Below are 20,638 nucleotides of genomic sequence, written 5' to 3'. Positions count from 1 at the left end.
TTTGCTCAGAATAAACTAGAGATGAATGGGCACATTGGCTGTTTTTTTGTTGTTGTTTGTTTTAAAATGAGGTCTTGATCAGAAGGAATTGGTTTCTGGGATAAAGAAAATGCTTATGGTGGCAGTTTAAAGGAGCTGGAAAACTTGATTGTGTCAGTGTGTTGTGGGTGTGTGAGATGCTTTCATTGTACTGCGTGTTGGAACAGTAAGGAGGGCTCTTTTCAATGGGCTTGGGGAAAAGCTTGTGGGTGTGTTTTAGGCATTTTTGAATAACTACAGTAAGTGTTGTGGGTTGTAATGCCAGATTGTGTGTTGTGGGTTTATGGAAGGCTTTCTGTGGGAGTTGAAATTTAAAATAGTACACTGTGTGTGTTGTTAGGGCACTGAGAAAGACTTGACTTGGCAGATTTCAAAAGGACATTGTGAAAGAGTTGGAGAGGTTTTAAAGTTGTAAAATATTGTTTGTCTTTAGAAAGTGAACGTGAGAACAGTGATAAAAGAAAAACCAAACATGTCAGAGATATTTAAGTAGGAGAGCAGCGAGTTGACTGACTAAATGGGCAAGTGTTTGAAGTAAATTTTATTGACATAAATACAGCGGCGCTTTGGTTTTTGAAAGCATCGAGGAGGAAAATTAGTGATTGGCTGAGGAGGAGGGAGAGGGAGTGTTTCAGGGCAGTAAGATGTCTCGGACTTCTTGCACAGGAGACGAGTCGATTGGCTGCAGTGTGTGTGTGTGTTAAAGATCTTAAGGAAGCAGAGGAGAGAAAACAGAGCAACAGCAGAGAGGGCTGGGAGGAAGAGGGGTGAGCAAGAGGACAAGGAGCAAAGAGGGTGTCAGGCCAGCCAGAGGGTATAGACGGGGAAAAGTCAGAGAAAGGGAGAAGTAGACAGAAGAGTGAGAAAACAAAGGCGAGATTTGCTGTGAAAGTAAAAGCTTCATTTAAAAAAAAAGAGCTGATGAAAGAGAAAGAAAAGAAGACAAAACAAAGCTGGGTGAGAAAACAAACAAAACTCTTTTGTGGAAAAGAGATTGACAGGGTTAATGAGAGGAAGAGCTGGTTAACAATTTCCTAAGAGGAATCTGCAGCTAGCCACTTGAGAAGAGACTCTCACACAGAGACCAGAATACCCACTGAGAAGAAACTTAGTGTCAGGAGCTGGTCTTACTGAGAGTGGCACTCCTCCTTTCTTAACCTCCCTCCTCCTCTTCTTATATGCTGTTGTTGGCCTTAACTGACGGCAGATTACTAGGGCGCCACTACATCGCCATGTTCGAGGCAACGCAGAACGTCACGCTCAAGCCTACGGACTCCTGGAGGGAAGCACTGCTGGACACCCGCGTCATGGACCTCTTCTTTTCTGTGAGTATCCCAACACGCTTTGATTTTTATTCCTCTTTTTTTTGTCTGACAGCTGTCCTTTTTTAATGCTGTAATAGAATTTTCACCTTGATGCCACCACTGGCTGTGATGATTAAATTATGGCACACATTTTTATGTATCACTTGTTACAGTTGTTTTTATTTTAATCATTCTATTGTCTTAAAATTTGTCTTATAAGGCATTTTAAGGAGCAAAACAAAAATGTCCATGTGTTTTATTCAGCCTTATCTTTGTTTCAAAGGTAATTCTACTTTTATTTTTTTTTCCTCTCCTTTTAAACACTTATGCCTGACATTTTCAGTAACGTATCCCTTTGTCCTCCATTCCCCTATTTAAAGACTTTTTCTTGGTCGTTCAGTGGTTTGTTTATTATAAACAAAACAAGACAGTTTGTCTTTTCATGTTGGACAGAGTTCTGGTTTAAACTCCTCTCTTTGGCTCATCTTACGTTTGTTCTTGTTTCGTGGTTTTTTATGAATGCACCATTAGGCAGATTTATGGGTGCCTCACTGTGGGGTCATGTTATTGTGTTAACTGTCCAGAAGACCGCCCTGTGAAGTAAATGTGTATTTTAGTGCAGTGTGTTTAAAAAGACGCTGGCCAAACACACATTGTGGAACGGAAGAGTGGAACAAACTGGTCAGCTCTTCGTCCATTAAACATCCATCCAATCCTTCTGGCTGCCGTCGCCAGATAGTGCTCCACCTCTCAGCCCCATCAGCCTGCAGCCATATTCTCCAGCCTTCCTTTAGCTTCTACTCTTTTCTTTCCAAAGTGTACTCACGCACTGCTGTTGCCTGTTTTTTTTTTCCCTGATTTTTCCATTAAGCTGAAACTCGAGTTGTTTCTGTTTTATCATTTTCTCACAACATATACTGTTGCGCTCAACTCCTCCCGTTTCATTTTTTCCTATTCATATTGCAAAACACTGATCTGATAGTTGCTTTAGCCCTGACAGATGCTAACTGTTGCCAAATTGTTAGTTCTTATTTTTATTAATCGTGCCAGTTTTGTAAGATAACATTAATTTCTCTGTTTTCTGTCAATTACAAGCAAAATAAAAATTTATCTACAGAGTAATTTTAGTTGCACCGCTGCCTTCGCCTGCTTATCCGTATGTTTATCCAATCAGACAGTCATGTTGCAGCAGAACTGAGTGAAAGAAAATGTTATACTATCTGTGACTTTGATTGAAACAAAGTAATGATTTAATTTGAATATTGAATATTTCTGAAATTACTAGGCTTCACCACATCTGGCTCTGGATTTGTGTAAAAAAAACAACAACAAAAAAACAACAATATTCTGAGGAAAAGGGCTTCAGTGAGATGTGTCAAAAATGAATGAAATCTAGTTGATGCATAGATCGTGAGGTGGAAAACTTGTTTTCAAACTCTTCCATTTTAAAACAATTCTTAAATAAAATAGACACTGCTCAAATAAGATGGCTGCTTTTCACATTGAATATTATGTAACAAAATGAACACAGTCACCACATTGTCTTTATTTTTTTTTATTCATTTACCACATCAAGCCTCATGTTTAAGGCTTTAAAGGCACCTTGGGTGGCCATGCCTCAAGGGATCCAACAAGTTGCCCACTAATGACAAGTTTTTCAGTTTTGTCCACATCCTCTTCATATGTTGACACGTCTTTGGGCACGAGAATGAATATTACATTTACTGTAAATGTTTGTACTTCGTCATCAAAAATGTCCTGATAATTGACTGAAAAATCTGGGAAATTGAGTTTGGGAGAGACAGCCAGTTGAAAATGGAAAATGTGTTTCAAACTTGTCTGGAGGCTAAACAAAAAGAAAAAATTAATGTATGAATACATAGCATGACTACATGAGACTGGAGCAGATAAAATCTGCGTCGACTGATACATGTAGTTTTCTGCCCATGCTGCAGATGGTCCGTTATTAACAGGTTTTCATCAACATTTTAAAACTTTGTTCACCTTTCAGTCATGGTTTAAAAGAAGCAGCCTTCTGAGTGTTGCTGCTGACCATGTCTGCCTCTCTACCCACTTGTGAAGGGAATTTGAGTTGACCTTTTATAAATGTAGTCACACAGAAACTAGGCACCAAACTTGTTTCCATAAAATGATGTTAGACAAAAAAACAAGTCAGTATTGTGTCATCAGCAGGTGGCAGTATAGGCTGTCACAATCAGATTTGTAGTCACTAAAAGCAAAAGATGAAAAACAAAAACATGTTTTGAATTTGTTTCACTTTGGGTACATATGATATTTTTTTTAATAGTAGCTGCCCTGTTTATTTTCCAGGGATGTAGCATGTTCAACAACAGCCATCGTAACGTTTATTTATTTATTTTGTTGTTGTTGCACACAAATCTACCCATAAAATAAAAAGAAAAAACCTCAAGCAGGTGTATTTCTTTTAGCTCATCGTTTCATTTATAATTTATTTATTTTTTGAATGTCTGGTAACCTCTTAAAGGAGTAGTTCAACCAGTTAAAAGTGGGGTCTTGTGAATAAATTGATAAATATTTAATATTTTACTTGTTATAGCTTGTAGAAAGATTTCAGTTTGGAGAATCAATTTGTCTGACATAACTGATGAGCTAATGGCTAGTCTAAACGCAGTTAAGACGAAAGTGGATTTCTGCAGTCCTAAAATGGCTCCAAGCTTCTGAATTTCATAGCAGTTCATGCGACCACTTTTCTAAACCTTTCATCGGTTTTGCATTACATGGTTATTTATATGGAGTTCTGTGATTATTTACAAGCATGAAAAGCACCACCAGCAGTGAGATGTTACAATTATGGGGCATCCAGGGGTCACTTCCAGCAGAAAAATCATAATATTGCTGCTGAAATAACTGTGTAATGTGAAGTTGATGGTGATTTAAAGCTTTAAATAATAATGTTTGCTTGAACTGACTTAAAATTTTAAAATTTGGAGCTGTTTTCAGATGGCAGCAATCTGCTTTGGTTTTAGCTGCGTTCCGACTGATCAATCCTGTCAGACAAAAATTATTTCATCAAACTGAGGTTTTTCAGAAAGCTATCTACAACAGGTTAGATTAACATATTCACTAAAGACATTAAAAAAATGTGACTTCTGTATCTGTGTGGCCAAAGTGTACTACCTTTTTAGTCATTGCTTTATTCCTAATTTATGTATTGGGTTTTCATTCATTAGCAAAGCAACTTCTCTGAAACCATATTTTCAAAACCTCAAATAAAATATAAAAAAGGAACAACTTGGGCTTCATACAGCTTTTCTTCTGGAACTACTTTCATCTGTGAGGATTTATCAGATATATCCATTTAAATCAAAACTGGTCAGTCACAAGAGTTTAATTTGTGTAGATTTAGATCAAAGCATCTCAAAGTCTTAATTTCTCTCTCATTTAAGCTCATGTTGAAGTTGGTGTACCTAATAGTGTTTGAATTCTGTGAATTCTTTGTATTTCAAGTAACTTAATGTAGCCAGTACAAAATACACACTATAGACTTTCTTAAATACCACACAAGAAATGTTCTGATTGTTGTGACTACAGTCACAAAGCAATCATAAAAAAACTGATTGGCTCAAAGCGGTGTATGTAATCAGAGATGTGTTACAGAAATTACAGAGGGCTAATCACGAGCTTGATTGGCCTGTCGTGGCGACTGGCACTGAATAAAAATGTTTGGCATTTTTCAGTCGTTGTCTTTGCTGCTGGAATCTGCAGGACATGTTTTGTGTTGGTTTCAGTTTTCACGCCTCTGGTTTCATCTCTCGCTGTGGTATTTCTAGTAGCTCAACTGTTTGTTATTGTAAGGCTGCTGTCAGCTGCCTGCATGTGTTTGTGTGTGTTGTTGCTTCATTCTGGTTGTGTCGTGGGCATTTTCGTGTGTTGTAACATAATTCTGCTTAGGATGGTCAGTATGGGTTTGTGTATTAGATGTTTGTGTGCGTGTTGAGTTTGATGGAGGTTCTTTGCCGTTTCAGCTGCTGTGTCTCCTCGGCTGTGATGGGTACAGGCTGGCCTGTGTGTGTTTAGAGGGGGGCTCAGAGACACGTGCCATCAGAGTCACAGTCCACAGCCAACCAGTGGCAAGATTAGAGCCCAGTCCTAGGATTAGGGGCCCCTGTTAACAACCACAATAACTCAACCAAAACGCACGCGTTGCCTTGTTGAGGGGCTCCGGGGTGTCTCTGTCCCTCAGTAGGTGGATGTCCTCAGTGTCAGTCTTACATTATATGGCTCCTGTGCTCCACCACAGATCTATGCTGTCAGCTAACATGTAGCTGCATTCAGTTTCTGTAGCGACAAGTCTGAAATGGTGTTCACTGATTTAGGCTTTTGGCTTTTAAAATGTGTTTCCTTTTTTAATTTTTGTTTACGTTTTTCCAATCCGTAAAGCTGTCACAATTTTCTTCTTTCGGGGTGTCAAACTCTAGTCCTCAGGTGCTACTGTCCTGCATGTTTTTAGATGTTTCCCTTCTTCAGTACAGCTCATTTAAATGAATGGCTGATTAACCACTGGCTGGTAATAAAATCTAGACATCTGACAGGAATCTGGAAGTTGAGGTCAGAAGGGGACCAGCGTCACCATAGACTAGTTTCAGTACACGTTTTAAGTTATTCCCCCTCCATGTCAACGAACAGGACTTTGTCATTTGTAAAAAAATAAAAATGAACCCCAGGTAATTTATTTTCTGGTGTTGACTCTTGTCAGTCCACATAGTTCTGACTTTGCAGCTGTATGTTCAAATATTGAACAATTATTTTTCTAATAACGTTTGCTGTAATTAGTTTTTTCATGCGTAAAGAAAGGTCATGTAACACCATGATTGTGTGTGGAGGAGTAAGCGGGACGCCCCTCATCCCCAGTGTGCAGACCCTGGTCCCACAAATATAACATGGCAGCTCCTATAAACCAGGTCCTGCTGGTTTTAATTCCCAACCACAAGATGAGGCAGGGAGATGATGAATCAGTATTTTATTATGCAGTTGATGTGATTAACAGGTTTCTGCAGAACTTGATGACTTGCTCTGTAGATAATTCAGCAATTGGAATTAGGTGTGTGAGGACAAAACAAAAAAAAACATTAATAAAAAACAGTGACAACAGTGGCCCTCAATGACTGGTATTTGACACGACTAGATAATATTTAAACAGTTGCCCAGTTTGCCCTGATTCAACATGCAAATGAAGTTATGGTAAAAAGGCTCATTATTGCTCTATTTATTTATTTAGATTTAAACTGATTAATGATTTGAACAGGGGCTACTGGTAAAAAATGTTTAGTTTTGAGCCTGGGTCTAGAAATGTCTAAGAGGTCTGGTAGGAGTGTGGTGATTTTTATTTATTTATTAAATATTCCTTTCCTTTGGAAAATTTCTGCAAAAAGAACAGGAAAGAGAAGCAAGGCATAAAAAGAAACTCCCATCTTATCGTCCACAATGTCAAGAGAATCGAATCCTACCACCCTGGCACAGTATAAACAACTGAGCAGATGTTTTAGTTTGGCAAAAAGGGCATTTGCAGAATATTAGATCAGTGGCTGTAATTTTATGGCTGATTGTGTACAAACACTTGATGGCATTGCAAAGTATATTATTCATTAAACGCCTACTACTGTTTGCAGCAGTGTTCAAAAATTATTTTTAAATAATTATATTTAAAAAAAACTAACTTTTATCAGTAAAAAAGGCAAGCCATCTTTGTGTTGTGTCATCCTTTAAATCAGTGGTTCCCAAATGTTTCTACTTCAAACCCACAAAACAACAGTAGCAGAAACTTGTGAGCTCATCTGTTTCTGTTTAAAGTGTACAAAGCTGAAGTCAATGGAACACGGACATAATGACAACACAAACAGCCTCAATAACTACTGTAGATATTTATATCAATTTATACTTACTGTTTTATTTATGACAATTATGGCCGAATGTTCTATTGGCAATTGTCTTTAAATGTTATTTGGTTGGTTACTGTCTCAAGACCCCTCACTTGCTGTTTCACAACCCATCTTTAAGAATTATTGCTTCAGAGAAATTCAGAAGAATAGGTTGGTTGTAAGATGTCACTCGTTATGTTGCTCTGTAATGTCTCTGGTCTGTGGAAAAACAAACTTGTTACGAGACTTTTGAGCCCCAGTCACCAGTTGGTCAAACTGTAAAACTGGTACACATAATGTCTGATTTAAAAACATCTACTAAAAGTCGTGGAAAGACTTTCTGGTTAAACTGACCTAACAAAAATTAAGGAGTGTTTTATGTTGACAAAATTAGAGTAAATCAGTTTTCCCAGCTACACACACACAAAAAACATGTTTCCATGTATCTGCTGTTATAACAGCAAATATGTTTTGTTGGAAACCAGAACCATAAAAATACGACTCAAGTTGTAATAAATTAGATGTTTCCTTTAATATGAAGAGGTGGATATGAGAAGAAGGGGCTTTGGTCAAACTGCATGTTAACTAACAATAACTGCCATAAATCAGTGAAGTAATACTGGAGCCAGATCATTATTGATCGTGTCAGCCCAGCCTTGAGATCTGTATTACAAATGACAGGACAAAAGCATATCCCGGAAATGAGTTCAGTAATTATGCTGTAAAGCATCCATTTTGTGGCTAAATGAATACTCAGTGCAACAAATTGTCATTCTGTCCCCCGGGGGGTTTGAAAAAGAGTGCTTATCTCTTTTCCCACTTCAGCTACAAATGGTTATGGCTTTGAGACTCTATGGGGGGAAATGGTGGTGGATGAAAAGATAAGGGTTAGAAGAAGAGGGAGGAAGAAAAATTAAAAAAAAAATGGTTGGAAGAAGTGGTGAAATAAAAAAGAAGGCAAAAAGAGGAAGACAGAAAATGGAGAACCAGACAAAATGTGGAGAGAGGAAGTGATTTGTGGAGGCAGTTTTCTGGTGAGTGAGAGGTTAGGGGATAAATGGTTCATTGGAGATTGAAAATGAAGACTTGATTTATTGGTCCTTCAAAATAAACCTACTCCAGCAGTACACATTCGGCACAACAGAAAAGGAAAAAACAAGACGCATCCACAAAGGCTTTTTATAAACTGAGGCATTTATATTTGCGGCTTGAACAATGCTTTTTGTGTGTATTTAGTTTGAGCCCTTTCTGAGTGGTTGGAGTGGAACATCATTAGGGTTGGGTTATATGGATACCAAATCCTAGCACAACTCAAGGAAAATTACAGTAATGGAATTTTTAACAATATAGAAAAAATAAAATAGAAAGTGAACATTTAGCAGCATTTATTATTGCAAATGAGGAGTATTTTTTTCATCTCTTATGTGACCTACAATAGATCACAACAGTAGTGATTGTATTTCTACAAAAGCCCTGCAACATCAATTTAATTTACTACAATAGCAAAGACATCTCAAGTCAAATGAAAGCACAAAAGTACTCCAGGTTGTGTTTTCCTTAGATTTAAAATGATTTAATATTTTTAGGGTAATTTAATTATGCAGCTTTTTGGAGGTCAGGGCCGTATATCATCACTGAATAAAACTCAGCTCAGATTTTAAATACAAATGCAAATAAAGAGCAGGAATACAAACAAAGCTATCACATATAAACACTATCTTTGTAGACATCAAAACCCTGACCAAACAATATCCAACAGCATTACTAATTTTCATGAACCACTTGAACTTTTTTTTTATCTTACACATTGTGCACAAGGATTTGTGTAGTAATGCTTTAAGTCATTTATTTACCGTTAGACCATTTTTACACCTGTTTTTTTTTTCTTCTTCTTCTTCTTCATTCAGTTATTTTTGTAATTTTCTGTGTTTTCTATAAAATATGCAACAAATTTGTTTGGTTTCTACCTTTAGTTGTAACAGTTTTCCTGCACATTTTTAGAGATATTATGTTTTGTTGGAGGTTTTCCACTTTATATTTGTAATGCCTTGTGCCAATAAGGCACATGACCCGAACATGAGAACAGACAGTATGATGTTTTTTGCTCTGAAACAATCTTATGTCTATATGAATCGTGGGTTTGAAGTGTTACTCGCGCTGTGGGGTCTGAGAGAGCTGTTCGTTGTGTGTGCCATCTGATGAGTAGCTTGAAATGGCGTGCTGCTACATGCATCTGCTTAAAAATCATGACGTTGCGCTCACTCAGGATGTAAGTAGATTTAGACATTTATTTTATTGCGTTGACTCTGGGTTCTTTTTTTAAATCACACAAAAATTTACACCTGTATTGTATGATACGGGAAACAGCCTTCACCATCATATTATCATAAATCGTTGATGCAACACAAACATCAGGTTAAGGTCACTGCATCAACAAAGGAAAAGGTGCATGTACAAAGCTGCCACAATGCAAGCAAAGCAAATAAAAAAAAAATTTTTTTTACTGAGGATTATAACAATGTAGAGATAACCACAACAAAGATGGGTAGCATCGCACTCATCAGCCATTGTGGCGTGTTTTACTTTGATTTTGATGCCATGTTGCTAATTTTGCTGTGAAACTTTACAAATTTGTAGTTTTTTGTTTTATTTTTACATCTTTGCCAATAGTACTGGAGTCTTGTCCACTCATGATGGTAGGATGGAGCAGGAGATGGATCCGCACAGTTTTTATATATCTGCTTATTGTGTGTATATACATACACACAAAAAAAACTTCCATCTCACCCTATTTGTTTCACATGTGAGGTTCCACTTTCACTTCAAGCTCTGGTCGTCTACCAGAGGCCTGGGAGCTTGAGGGTCCTCTTCAGTATCTTAGCTGTTCCAGGACTGCACTTTTCTGGACAGAGATCTCTGAGGTTGTTCCTGGGATCTGTTGGAGCCTCTCTTCTAGTTTGGGGGTCACAGCACCGAGTGCTCTGATGACCACTGGTACCACTGAGGCCTTGACTTTCCACAACTTCTCTATTTCCTCTTGCACCCCTTGGTATTTCTCAGGCTTTTCGTGCTCCTTCTTCCTGATGTTACAGTTGTGTGGGACTGCCACATCAATCACCACTGCTTTCTTTCTTCTGTATCTTATATATCACCAGTGTCCAGTTGGTTAGCCAGTTGTTATTGGAGATGGATATATATACATACATACATAGCTGGTTTTTGCTTTTGTTGACCACATCAAGTCCTCTTAAAGAGAGAAAGAACTGAAAGCGCACTCACTCTGTTTACCAAGTAAACACAATCAGTGTGGAGTGCCGGGCTGATGAGGCTGCTGCAGAGGCCTGCTGGCATACGGTAATCTAATCTGTGGGGGAGAGTGATGCTGGTAAAGATAATAAGCTGGAAGCACACTGTTGATTTGAGAAAAAAAAAAATAGGAAGATGAGCCTCTGGGATTTTGGAGGAAGCAGACACCAGGCTTTGTCTCCTACTATAAATATCATTTCTTGTTGATCCAATGTCCCTCCTTCTTTCACTCCTTTGTTTTTTCTCTCAATCCTTGTTCTTCTTTTGTATCTCCTGTTTTTTCTCTCCACATCGTCTGGCGGTGTTCTTTAGAATGTCCTTGATTTTTCCTTCATACTGGTTCTGTTCCTCATTATCCTTCATTTTTTCTTCTTTCCACAGTTATATTTTTTATGATAATTCCGGGCGTTTACACTCAGTACTTTGATACAGAGTGAAATGTTTCTTTAGTTTGGTTGGAGATGAATGTAGTGAGACTGCAGTTTTATATTTGATCTGATCAAATTTATTATAAGATGTTTGTAAATACCTGAAGTTCCTACTAAATAAATCCAGAGATAAAATGATTTTGTTATCCATCTTCCAATGAGACATTAACAAGGAAAAAGACATAATTAAAGTAATTTTTTTTTCATTTTACCACATTATTTAACCTTCATTCATGATTATACAAACTTATTACTTGCATTAGAAAGAATGGAAATGGACAATAAAAAGTATTTAAAAAACACTGGAATATGAAATATAATATAGAATATGAAACTTGTGCTTTTTTCATATTCTAAAAAAATTACTAATCAACATTTTAAAGTGAAAATTGACATACTACATAATCTACTAATTGCCTCCTGATGGATGCTAGTCTTAAAACTTCTTTACAGTAAAAAGAAGAAGAAAAATCAGCACAATTTTCTGAAAGAGAACAAATCAAAGAACAAATAAAAAGAAGTGACCTTTATATGATGGATTTATCTCTGCCATAAAGGTTGTGTTTTGTTTTGTTTGTTCATCTGTTAGCAAGTTTACTTTAAAACTAATAAAGAGATTTTGACAATTTCTTTAGGAAATGTTGGGGTTGTCACAACAAACGAGTGATTAAAGTTTGGTGGTGACCCAGATCAGGATATGGATCATACAAGAGTTCAGTAATATCAGTGACCCTATGGCTTTGGCGGAGGCTTGCGCCTTTAGTTTATTAATGTTTATAGTGTAACTTTTTATGCATGTCAAAAGAAGTGTAATTTTAGAGTCATTGTGTAGTTTTTGTTTTTTCTGTTTTAGAAAGATTTGTTTTGTGTAAAGGTAAACGACAATTTCATCTCATCTATTAAACTGTTTCAATATAATTAGAGAATAAAACATGGAAGTTACGTGCTAAAAGAGAATAAAATGATGCCGACAAACCCAGTTGAAGGTATTTTCTGAAGCCTGATATTTGTTTTCCTTTTGCCGGTTTTAGTTCTGATTTGCAACTTTTGTTCTGTTTGTTACAATCATAAATAAGGGAGCCTAAACAACCTAGCCTAGTTTAGAGACTCCAAACTAGGTAACAAAAACATGTCAGGCAGGCACACACATTTATTTTTGGCTTTGTTTTTTTTTTTTTTTTGTTTGTTTTTTTTTTCAAATTGTGTTATGTCATTGCACCCCTGTGTTCTTCTTCTGGAATTATCTTTGCTACATACATCACTTATTGTTTTGAGTTCAGGTCAAATGTTAAATTATTATTTGCCTCATTATTATAGCCTAAATCTCAGAGATAAATTCATCTATATTTTGGTCATCACTTTGCCCAAAACAAAATCAGTAATCGCAATTTTTCATTGTGAGAATGTCATCTAAAAACACTAAAAAGTGTTTTTTGAGATCACTTTTTGTTGCACCAGCTTTGATCTAGATGTGATGGAGATTTCTTTAGAACAGTCTTTGACTAAAACACTTCCTTTTTTAATTGAAGTAATGCAGTACGTTTCTAGCCCAGTGGTACTTTGTTTTAAAAAAATACAGAACAATGCCAAAATTTGAAAATGGTATGCGTGACAGTGTCCTAAAGAACAGCAATTGAGTAATTGGTGTGAAGTTTGCTATTTGTACAAAAAATGTTCCATATTCCTGTATTTAATCCTTTTGTTTCTTCAATTTACTTTTCTTCATTCATACTGCTACATGCACACAACACACAGACACGCACATTCATATTTAGTGTGTATTTCCAACTATAGTCAGACTCGAAGTGACTGACATTACTGGCATCGTATGGCTCATTCACTGAAGCAGCTGCTTTTCCAGAGCTGGCGCTGTTCAGTCCGTTGGCCTTGCTCGGCTCACCAGCCCCTCCCTCTTACTTTCTCTCTCACTCACTCCCCAGTTACCCCCCTCGCCTCCTCCCCCGTCCTCTTGCTGATTTCTTCCAGAGGATGACTTCACGCTCTGGAAGAAAGCAGCAGCACTGAAGACTATGGTGTGGCGGCTATACTACGCTAGCATCTGAGATCTCTTCCCAGCTCCGTGGCTTGCGACCAACTGGGCAGCGGGGCAGCACAGCTGTAGAGCAGAGAGAGGAGAGAGGAGGAGTGTGGAGGCTCAGCAAGTAAGAATCCGAAGGGGAGAAAGAGAGAAGGGGAGAGGATTTTAAAGGAGGACAAGAAAAAAAGAGACGAAGAGAGTGAGGTTGAAAGTTTGACTGCTCTTGCGATGGGGCCAGACATGGGTTTGCGTGCGAGGAGCTGGTGAAGTGACACTGGCTGTGGATTTATTAGGATGACAGTTCAAGACACGGGAGAGGAAGAAGAAAGAGCCACAGCTCAAAGGAGGAAGGCGTTTGAGCTTCAGACGTCTGCATAGGACCTTCAGTGGAAACACATGTTGCTGTGATGACTTGCAGTGACATTTCTGCTGCTGCTTTGGCTGCATGTCTGTTTATGTACACAGTTAAAACCAGCCTCCAGTTGGAGTTTGAATCCCGAATGCCACATCCAAGGAGCAGCTCAAGCCTGCGATGAGACCAAATCAAACAGATCTGATTATCAGGAGTCCGATTCCTCCTCCTGATGTATGATTGAGGTCGCCTGTGAGCTCCAACAAGAGCAGCAATTGTTTGTTTGAGACTGTGGTTGGACTGAAATCTGTAACAGTTGGATATTTCACAACACCTCAGTTTGTTGAGTTATTTGTCAAACAAGTGAGTATTAATCCTCTGTATCTGATGACCTGTTTTTTTTTTGTTTGTTTGTTTTTAACATGACGACAGGAGTGTGAGGCAGGTTCACCTTTTCATTCTTGACCTACGGCTTTTCTATTTCAAGCTGGTGTTCTTGCAGTGCAGTTTTATTTTTAAATGTGAAAAAAATCAACAGTAATTTATGAGCAAATTTAAAGGATCTACTGGAATAAAAACGGGGGGCTGAATGTTGTGCAGATCCTTTTTTAAGCAACCAATAAGAATTGTGCCACAGGGTCCTTTCAAGAGGTTTTTATTTAATCGTCTGCTTGCTACAGCAGTAAATCAATCAATGCATAATGACAAAGTAGATAAAGAAAATAGAAAACAGTTTGAGGTCACTAATCAGCACAACTACATAACGTTTTGAGATAAGTCTTGAAATAAATTTTATGATTTCCTCAAAAAGTTGTTGAATTAAAAATATAGCATAACTGTCATTATAAAGGGACACATTACAATTGGTACAGAAGGTAACTACTTGGTTGTGATCTACGTTGTTAATTTACTAAACTGAGTTTTCTTTGTGAGAATAAACTGTTTCTGAATTTATTTTTCTTTCATCAAAAACTGAACATCTGGTTAAATGTGTTGTGGCAACTTGTGTATTTAGCAAAAAAGAGAACAAAAGGCTGCTGACAATAAAGCACAAAAAAAAATCATTACCTAAGTTTAGGTATTGAAGTTTTGCATAGAAATTCAAATAAATTGAGATAGAACAGCATGCAACTAAAATGTAGAATGCTAGACAATAGGAAACAAACATGACATGAATAAAACTGAGAATATAGCCCTGAATGATTAGGTTAAAAAAAAACACAAGAATGATAAATAATATTTATTCAAATACTGGCCCAAATCTGCCTATCCATGTAACAAAATTGATTCATTTATAAACATTGGGGTGACTGCCAAGGTGAGCACAAAGCGGGCCGAGGAGGTTACAAAGTGGGTGGAGGTGGACAGAGAAAAAAAACATGACAATAACACAAGAATTGTTATTTTTAAAGTCAGTACAAGTACAAAATCTGTTGAATTGTGTTCAGTCTATGCTTATCATGGTGCCAGTATTATCTGAAGGTCTTGTATGGCGTATGCTTTGAATTCATGCTCTTTATGCTGTAACATCAGCAGCAGAGAAGCTGCTCGTGCTCCGGCCTGAATTTAACTTTCCTGCCATCGACAGTCAGTGTTCTTCCTTCTAACACCAGATCAGATATTTTTACTCTCCAACATTTTACATCAACATATGTCTTAGTCTTTAGCATTTTCAGCTATTAGTGAAAAATTAGCTTTAAAAAAAAAAACTGGCAATTTAATTGCCTTTCCTTGACCCACTTTGCACCTAGTGGCATCTGTAATATTACAACACAGGTAACTGGTGGAAATGTAGCTGCTCAAAATTAGGAAAACATGCATTGGTGCATGGATATTATTGTTAATTGTTGTGATATCAGTTCTGACAAACCCAGGTGTTTTTCTCCCGTCATCACGACATTCACGACTTTAGTGTTTCAGCCACTATCCTCTCAGTACTGCGACTGTTTTAAAGATAAGTGTTTGTGTATCTGTTAGAGTTCCTAGTCTTTCTGGGGTATTTAGTGCAGCCCCTGGCGAAAGTAATGTGGCTTTAACGAAACTAAATTACTGTATAGAATAATGTTGAGCTGAAACCAAAGTTTGCCAAAGTAAAGTACATCAACAGTGAATTTTATTGTTAATCTCATTGGAAATCACTGGGCAGCTGTTCAGGAGGCAGTTGCGACCTTTGACTGTAGAGCCATTCTTTAAAGACCACATGGAGTCATTTTAAGAACCGTTATCTTGCTTTATATTTGCCCTTGTGTTGTTATCTATCTTTGCAAGACAAAACTTGGTAAATATTTACTATGTTCTTGGAGTAAAACAAAGGCATTATGTAGGATAAAAAAATCAGGTTCCTCTGGCTTCTCTTGTGCTTTTTCAATGTGATTTTCTAAGATTTACCAGTGACCATTCAGAGCCAGGAGGAGTCTTTTAGCAGGGTCAGTCACAGTAACTTTTACAGTTTTCAGTGATTACTAGCTTGTGCTGTTGAACACATAAAAGCCGCTGCTTGCAGGGATGGACTTTTTATAGCAATCACACACAGGACACATGGGTCAGAACGGGACTGCAAGCTTTATTCTTTTACATTTTTAGGCAAAATAAGTTTTGTTCATAAGGTTTGTATCAACAATCAGCTTCAATTTTTAAGATTTTGTTGTTGTGTTTTTTTGGGGGGGTTTAAACAGTAGGATGGGGTGGAGCGGTCAACTGTAAAATATGACACTGTCAAAAGTATTTTTTTCTTCTCATTTCTGCCATTCTTTACCTTCTTTGATTGTAGTATGTCTGATGTAATAGTTCATTGTCCAGAGTGTGTGGCTTCTTTAAACTTTATAAGCAGACTGAGAACGAAACGTTTATCTTGTCTGCAGATACACCGAAAGATTCGGGAGGACTCGGACATGGCCCAGGATTCCCTTCAGTGCCTGGCCCAGCTGGCCTCCATGCATGGGCCCATCTTCCCAGATGAAAGTGCCCAGATCTCGTACCTGGCCCACATGGTGGAGGGCCTCCTCAGCATGATCAATGGGTGAGTGTTTGACTGAAACATTGTCATTGTTTGTACTATATTCACAGCAGCTACAGGCTGAGATGGTAACATTTCTTTTAGTTGTTTTTACGTAGAAGTGGTTGAATTTCAATGGATGCAGTTATAGAAGTTTGCTTATATTTTCAGTAATGCATTTTGTACAAGATCCTAAAATAATTAGCAGAAGAAACAAAGTTGGGACTTAAACACCACTTTCCCTTTTTAGACAATATATTTTGTGTTCTTGAAATCCTGGTTTAGTTTCTTCTCAGCGCTGTCTGTTGATTTTAGTTGCACAGAAATATATTTGAATAGAACTTAGTATTAAGTGGAAATATTAATGGAAATCGTTTGTTTTTAGATGGTTAAGCACTTTGGCCCAGAGTGAAACATCTCAGGAGCTATGAGGTGGATTGGGATTCATTGTCTTAAACTTTCAGAGTGCGCACTGTATAAATGTTTCCTGTAGCCACAACATGAGGCTGACATGTGGCTTTGTGTTTTTAGAATCTGACATGGCTATTATAGCTCTGTTGTAACAATAGTTAGCCTTGTTTATAGAAAGACTGTAAGGAAAAAATATATAAAATTTTAATTTTACTTTCTTGGTAACCCATGAAATAGTGCAGGCATGGGGCCATTTCTGGTTTCAGATTATAACAGTGTTTAAAGTCAAATAGTAAAAAACATTATTTTTTTTCTGTCATACCATTCCTGTGGTTTAAATCTCTTAATGAGACGCCAGAAATAGAGTTGGCTTTTCTCAGGTCACATAAGTAACACTTCCCATTCCTTACCTGTTCCAGTGAGCTGGTCAGTCACCTCTGAATGATGGTGGAATAAAGAGAATTCCCTTGAACTTTTCCCTTCTATAAAAATTTTTTTAAAAGACAAAGATGGCTGTTTATGGTCGCAAAACCCATAGATGGTTGTGGTTTGTCTACCAGAGCAGTGACACCCACCAGTAATTTAAGGTAATGCAGTTTTAAAGTGAGCGTTTATAACAAGCTACAGGAGTAAGCATGTATATCCTGCTGCAGAGTAGTATCGACCTGTCAGGCTCCCAACATTACTTTACGAAAAAGAAAAGGAGAGGGAAATTGTAATTTTCTGTGAACAGGTTTGATTGAAAACTATTACTTAAATTTAAGCTGTGTTTACTCTTTTGCTGTTGTTGTTCTTCCTCCTTTGTGTACATTAGTTTTTTTTAAAAATCACACAGCTGGCTGGTTCTTTAGTGTTAGATTTAGTTTAATCACAGTACTTATGATTCAATTAGGATTTCAACCTTAATCTTTAAAATATCTAGCACTCACACAGTCGTGTGTATATAAAATATCTGATGCAGATTTTAAGCTGTGACTGTCTATACGTTGATTTGTGTTTTTTCACTTTCCTATGTGTATCAATGTTACAATATGTTACAATATTTAAACAGCAGTAGTAATTTTAGTGGATATTTGTATTAAAATAAAACAGTTATATCATGATACATTTTTATTTGTGGTTATCAGTCGGTCAGATTCTCATACCAGCCTGTGGCCACTTTAGGCCTACGATAAGGTGAAAATTTTCATTTTATTTCAATTTTTTAAGCATCAGCTCTGCTTTGTCTGATGTATTACTCATTAGTTGATTGAAATTAAGATGGTGTAGCTGGTAAATGCACGGTACCACAGGTGGTACCATTCTCTGTGATACCCCCTTTTTCATAAGAAATTTTATTTATGGTAATGTCTCAAAACAGAAACAGAGTGTTGAATTAGTTGTTGCTGCGGCCGCTCTGTTTGATCACGTTGTAACATGATCCTGAAACACTCGGAGCAGAGAGCAGCATAGGTTACATTGTTTGGAAAAATAAATTGTCACTTACCTTTTTCAGTCATTTGCCTTTATTCCTCTCATGTTTTTTCTTTGACCAGTTGACAAGTCTTATGTTTTATAATCTGTAAATGCACCAGGTCATTTTCTCAACACTGACAGGTGAGGCTTTTNGGCCTCTGATGGGACTAATTTAAACCTGCCAAGTGAAAGCAGCCCCCCCATGAATGCAGGGGCTGTTATACCGCTCAGCATGAGCTGCCGAACCCTGAATTAGCTTTTTTTTTTCTCAAATGCATGGTGCTTTTAAGGTGAAAGCCTTTCCTTTATTGATTTACATCATTAAACCTTCAAATCATGAATAGGTGCGGGTGCTGTCTATAAGGCACAAGTTTCCTTGTGTATATTTTATTTAATTACAGCATATTTTTCCTTAATCCAGTGCTTATTTCATCTAAATGTAATGCGATGTGTTGAAGTCAGTAGATGCATTTTGTTAGTTTTTTATCTCCTTGTTGTAACTCAAGGATTTCATGTTTCCTAAATTCAGAGACTCAACAAGTGATTGAGTCCAATGTCAGCATGAGGGTGACTCATATTGAACTATTTCAACTTTATTTACAGGAAGTAATTGCTTGTTGAGTCTTTGTTTTAAAACCCTCTTATTCTATCATGGGAAACTGTCTTGCAGTTCAATAACAAATAGAGTAAACAGAGTAACCAGAGCCTTATTTTTTCCAGATGCTTCTAAAACCAAATTTATGCTGAAGTGGATCAAATTAAGCCTGTATTCTTCTCACAAATACAATGTTTGCAAACAGAATGGGACTAAAACTCAAATTAGCAACCATTCAAACGAAATTCTAGTTATAGATGTGTTTTGTGTTTCAGTCAGCAGTGTCTCTCTAATCTAATGCAGAGCTGCCCGACCCTGTAATAAAACTGAAGTGGACTGTTTTTCACTGGAAGCTTTCACTGCTGTCGAAACCCACTTCACATCAGCCTCTACAGACAAACTCTCTTTATTCAAAGAGCTACAAACACTTACATGTGTTTTCTGCACTTTAAGTTATTTTAAATGATTTCATTGTGCTGTGATAAACAAAGCTGATGCTCATATTAATATCATTCTTCACCAACTTTGTGGTTGAAGTTGGTCTATCCTAGCATCTTCTGTTTCATATCATCCTAAACTTCACAAAGGCAACAGCTAAACAGATTTAGTGATTTACAGACCATAAAAATTATTTTAAAAACAATTAACCTCATCTAATCATAGACAGCTGTCTCGTCTCTGCCACCCTTCGCCTCTTTTCGTATTGATTTAACAGATGCGTGATTAAATTGATTCCTGATTGACCACTCTCAGTACGAAGCGGTTCTTTGACCAAAGAAATTTACAGAGTAAAGTTTAGAAAAATAAGAACATTTAAGAAAGGGAATACAAGAGGCAAATGAATTATAATGTGCATTAGGAAGCAGTGAAACCTTTCTTATAGCACTTGTCTTGATAGATGTAAAGAAAAAATCCCAAAAAACTCATTACAAGAAGTCTGTTGAAAAAGCTTTAAAAGTGTTGAAAGTTACAAAAAGTCTTAAACATTTGAAGAGTTTCTCAATGAATCGTCAAGGCTCACAGCAACAAATTTTCTCTTAAAATAGTCACGGAGTTGTTGTGGGTGTCTTGAACTATTTTCAATTTAGTTTCTGTAACTTTGTTTGACACCTTTAATTGTGACAAAAAAAAAAACCCTAGACTACTGCCCTGAACGTTCAGGTCTAAAAACCACTACAATGATAAATAATATTTAATAAAAAAGTGGCCCAAATATGCTGATCTTAATTACCAAAGTGATTAAATCATAAATGCTGGGAGGACTGCCAAGGTGAGTACAAAGTGGGCGGAGGCGGGTACAATCTGGGTGGTGGTGGGCAGCAAAATATTTCCACCGCCTAGAGTAGTTTTACGAGCCGTGCACATGAAAATAGGTCATGATTTCTTTAAAAAGTTGTCACCAAAACACAGCTGCGCGGCTCGCCGGTTGCAAACATTTAGAATTTTGTGAGACTGCAACAAAAAAAAATTGCCTATTTTCCTGCCATTTTGAGTCTCCAGCAGTCGCAGCCCAGTGAGATACCAGCTGAAGTCTTTGTGGTGAATCTGTCACTGATTTCAAGCTGCAATTCTGTTTGAGTGATGCGAGTATAAAATGCTTTATTTTGGCTGTTAATACACCCAGTTTGAACATTGTGTCGCTACTTATCAAAAAGCAACAGATTCATCAAAATGCCAAGTTTCCACTGATATGTAGTGTTTGTAGAGCCTCGCTTTTCGGCTCAGTTTGTATGAAACACCTACAAAGCAGCAACCAGTTTGATTCTGAGAAAAGGTAGTCCAGGCCTTTCGTGTCTTTTATCCTTAAAGCTTAGC

At 37.2% G+C, this 20,638-nt stretch overlaps 1 protein-coding gene across 1 annotated transcript in view; it reads left to right on the top strand.

Annotated features, from left to right (window-relative positions):
• xpo4 (exportin 4) overlaps window positions 1-20,638 on the top strand; it is a 62,656-nt gene that overhangs the window by 22,178 nt on the left and 19,840 nt on the right. The window contains exons 7-8 of the mRNA XM_017430182.3: window positions 1,252-1,364; window positions 16,229-16,386. Coding sequence (XP_017285671.1) covers window positions 1,252-1,364; window positions 16,229-16,386 — 271 coding nt within the window. The remainder of the gene's footprint in view (window positions 1-1,251; window positions 1,365-16,228; window positions 16,387-20,638) is intronic.

The sequence above is a fragment of the Kryptolebias marmoratus genome, linkage group LG6 (genome assembly GCF_001649575.2).
Source record: "Kryptolebias marmoratus isolate JLee-2015 linkage group LG6, ASM164957v2, whole genome shotgun sequence".
Classification (NCBI taxonomy): domain Eukaryota; kingdom Metazoa; phylum Chordata; class Actinopteri; order Cyprinodontiformes; family Rivulidae; genus Kryptolebias; species Kryptolebias marmoratus.
This window is presented reverse-complemented; position numbering and strand designations above follow the sequence as displayed.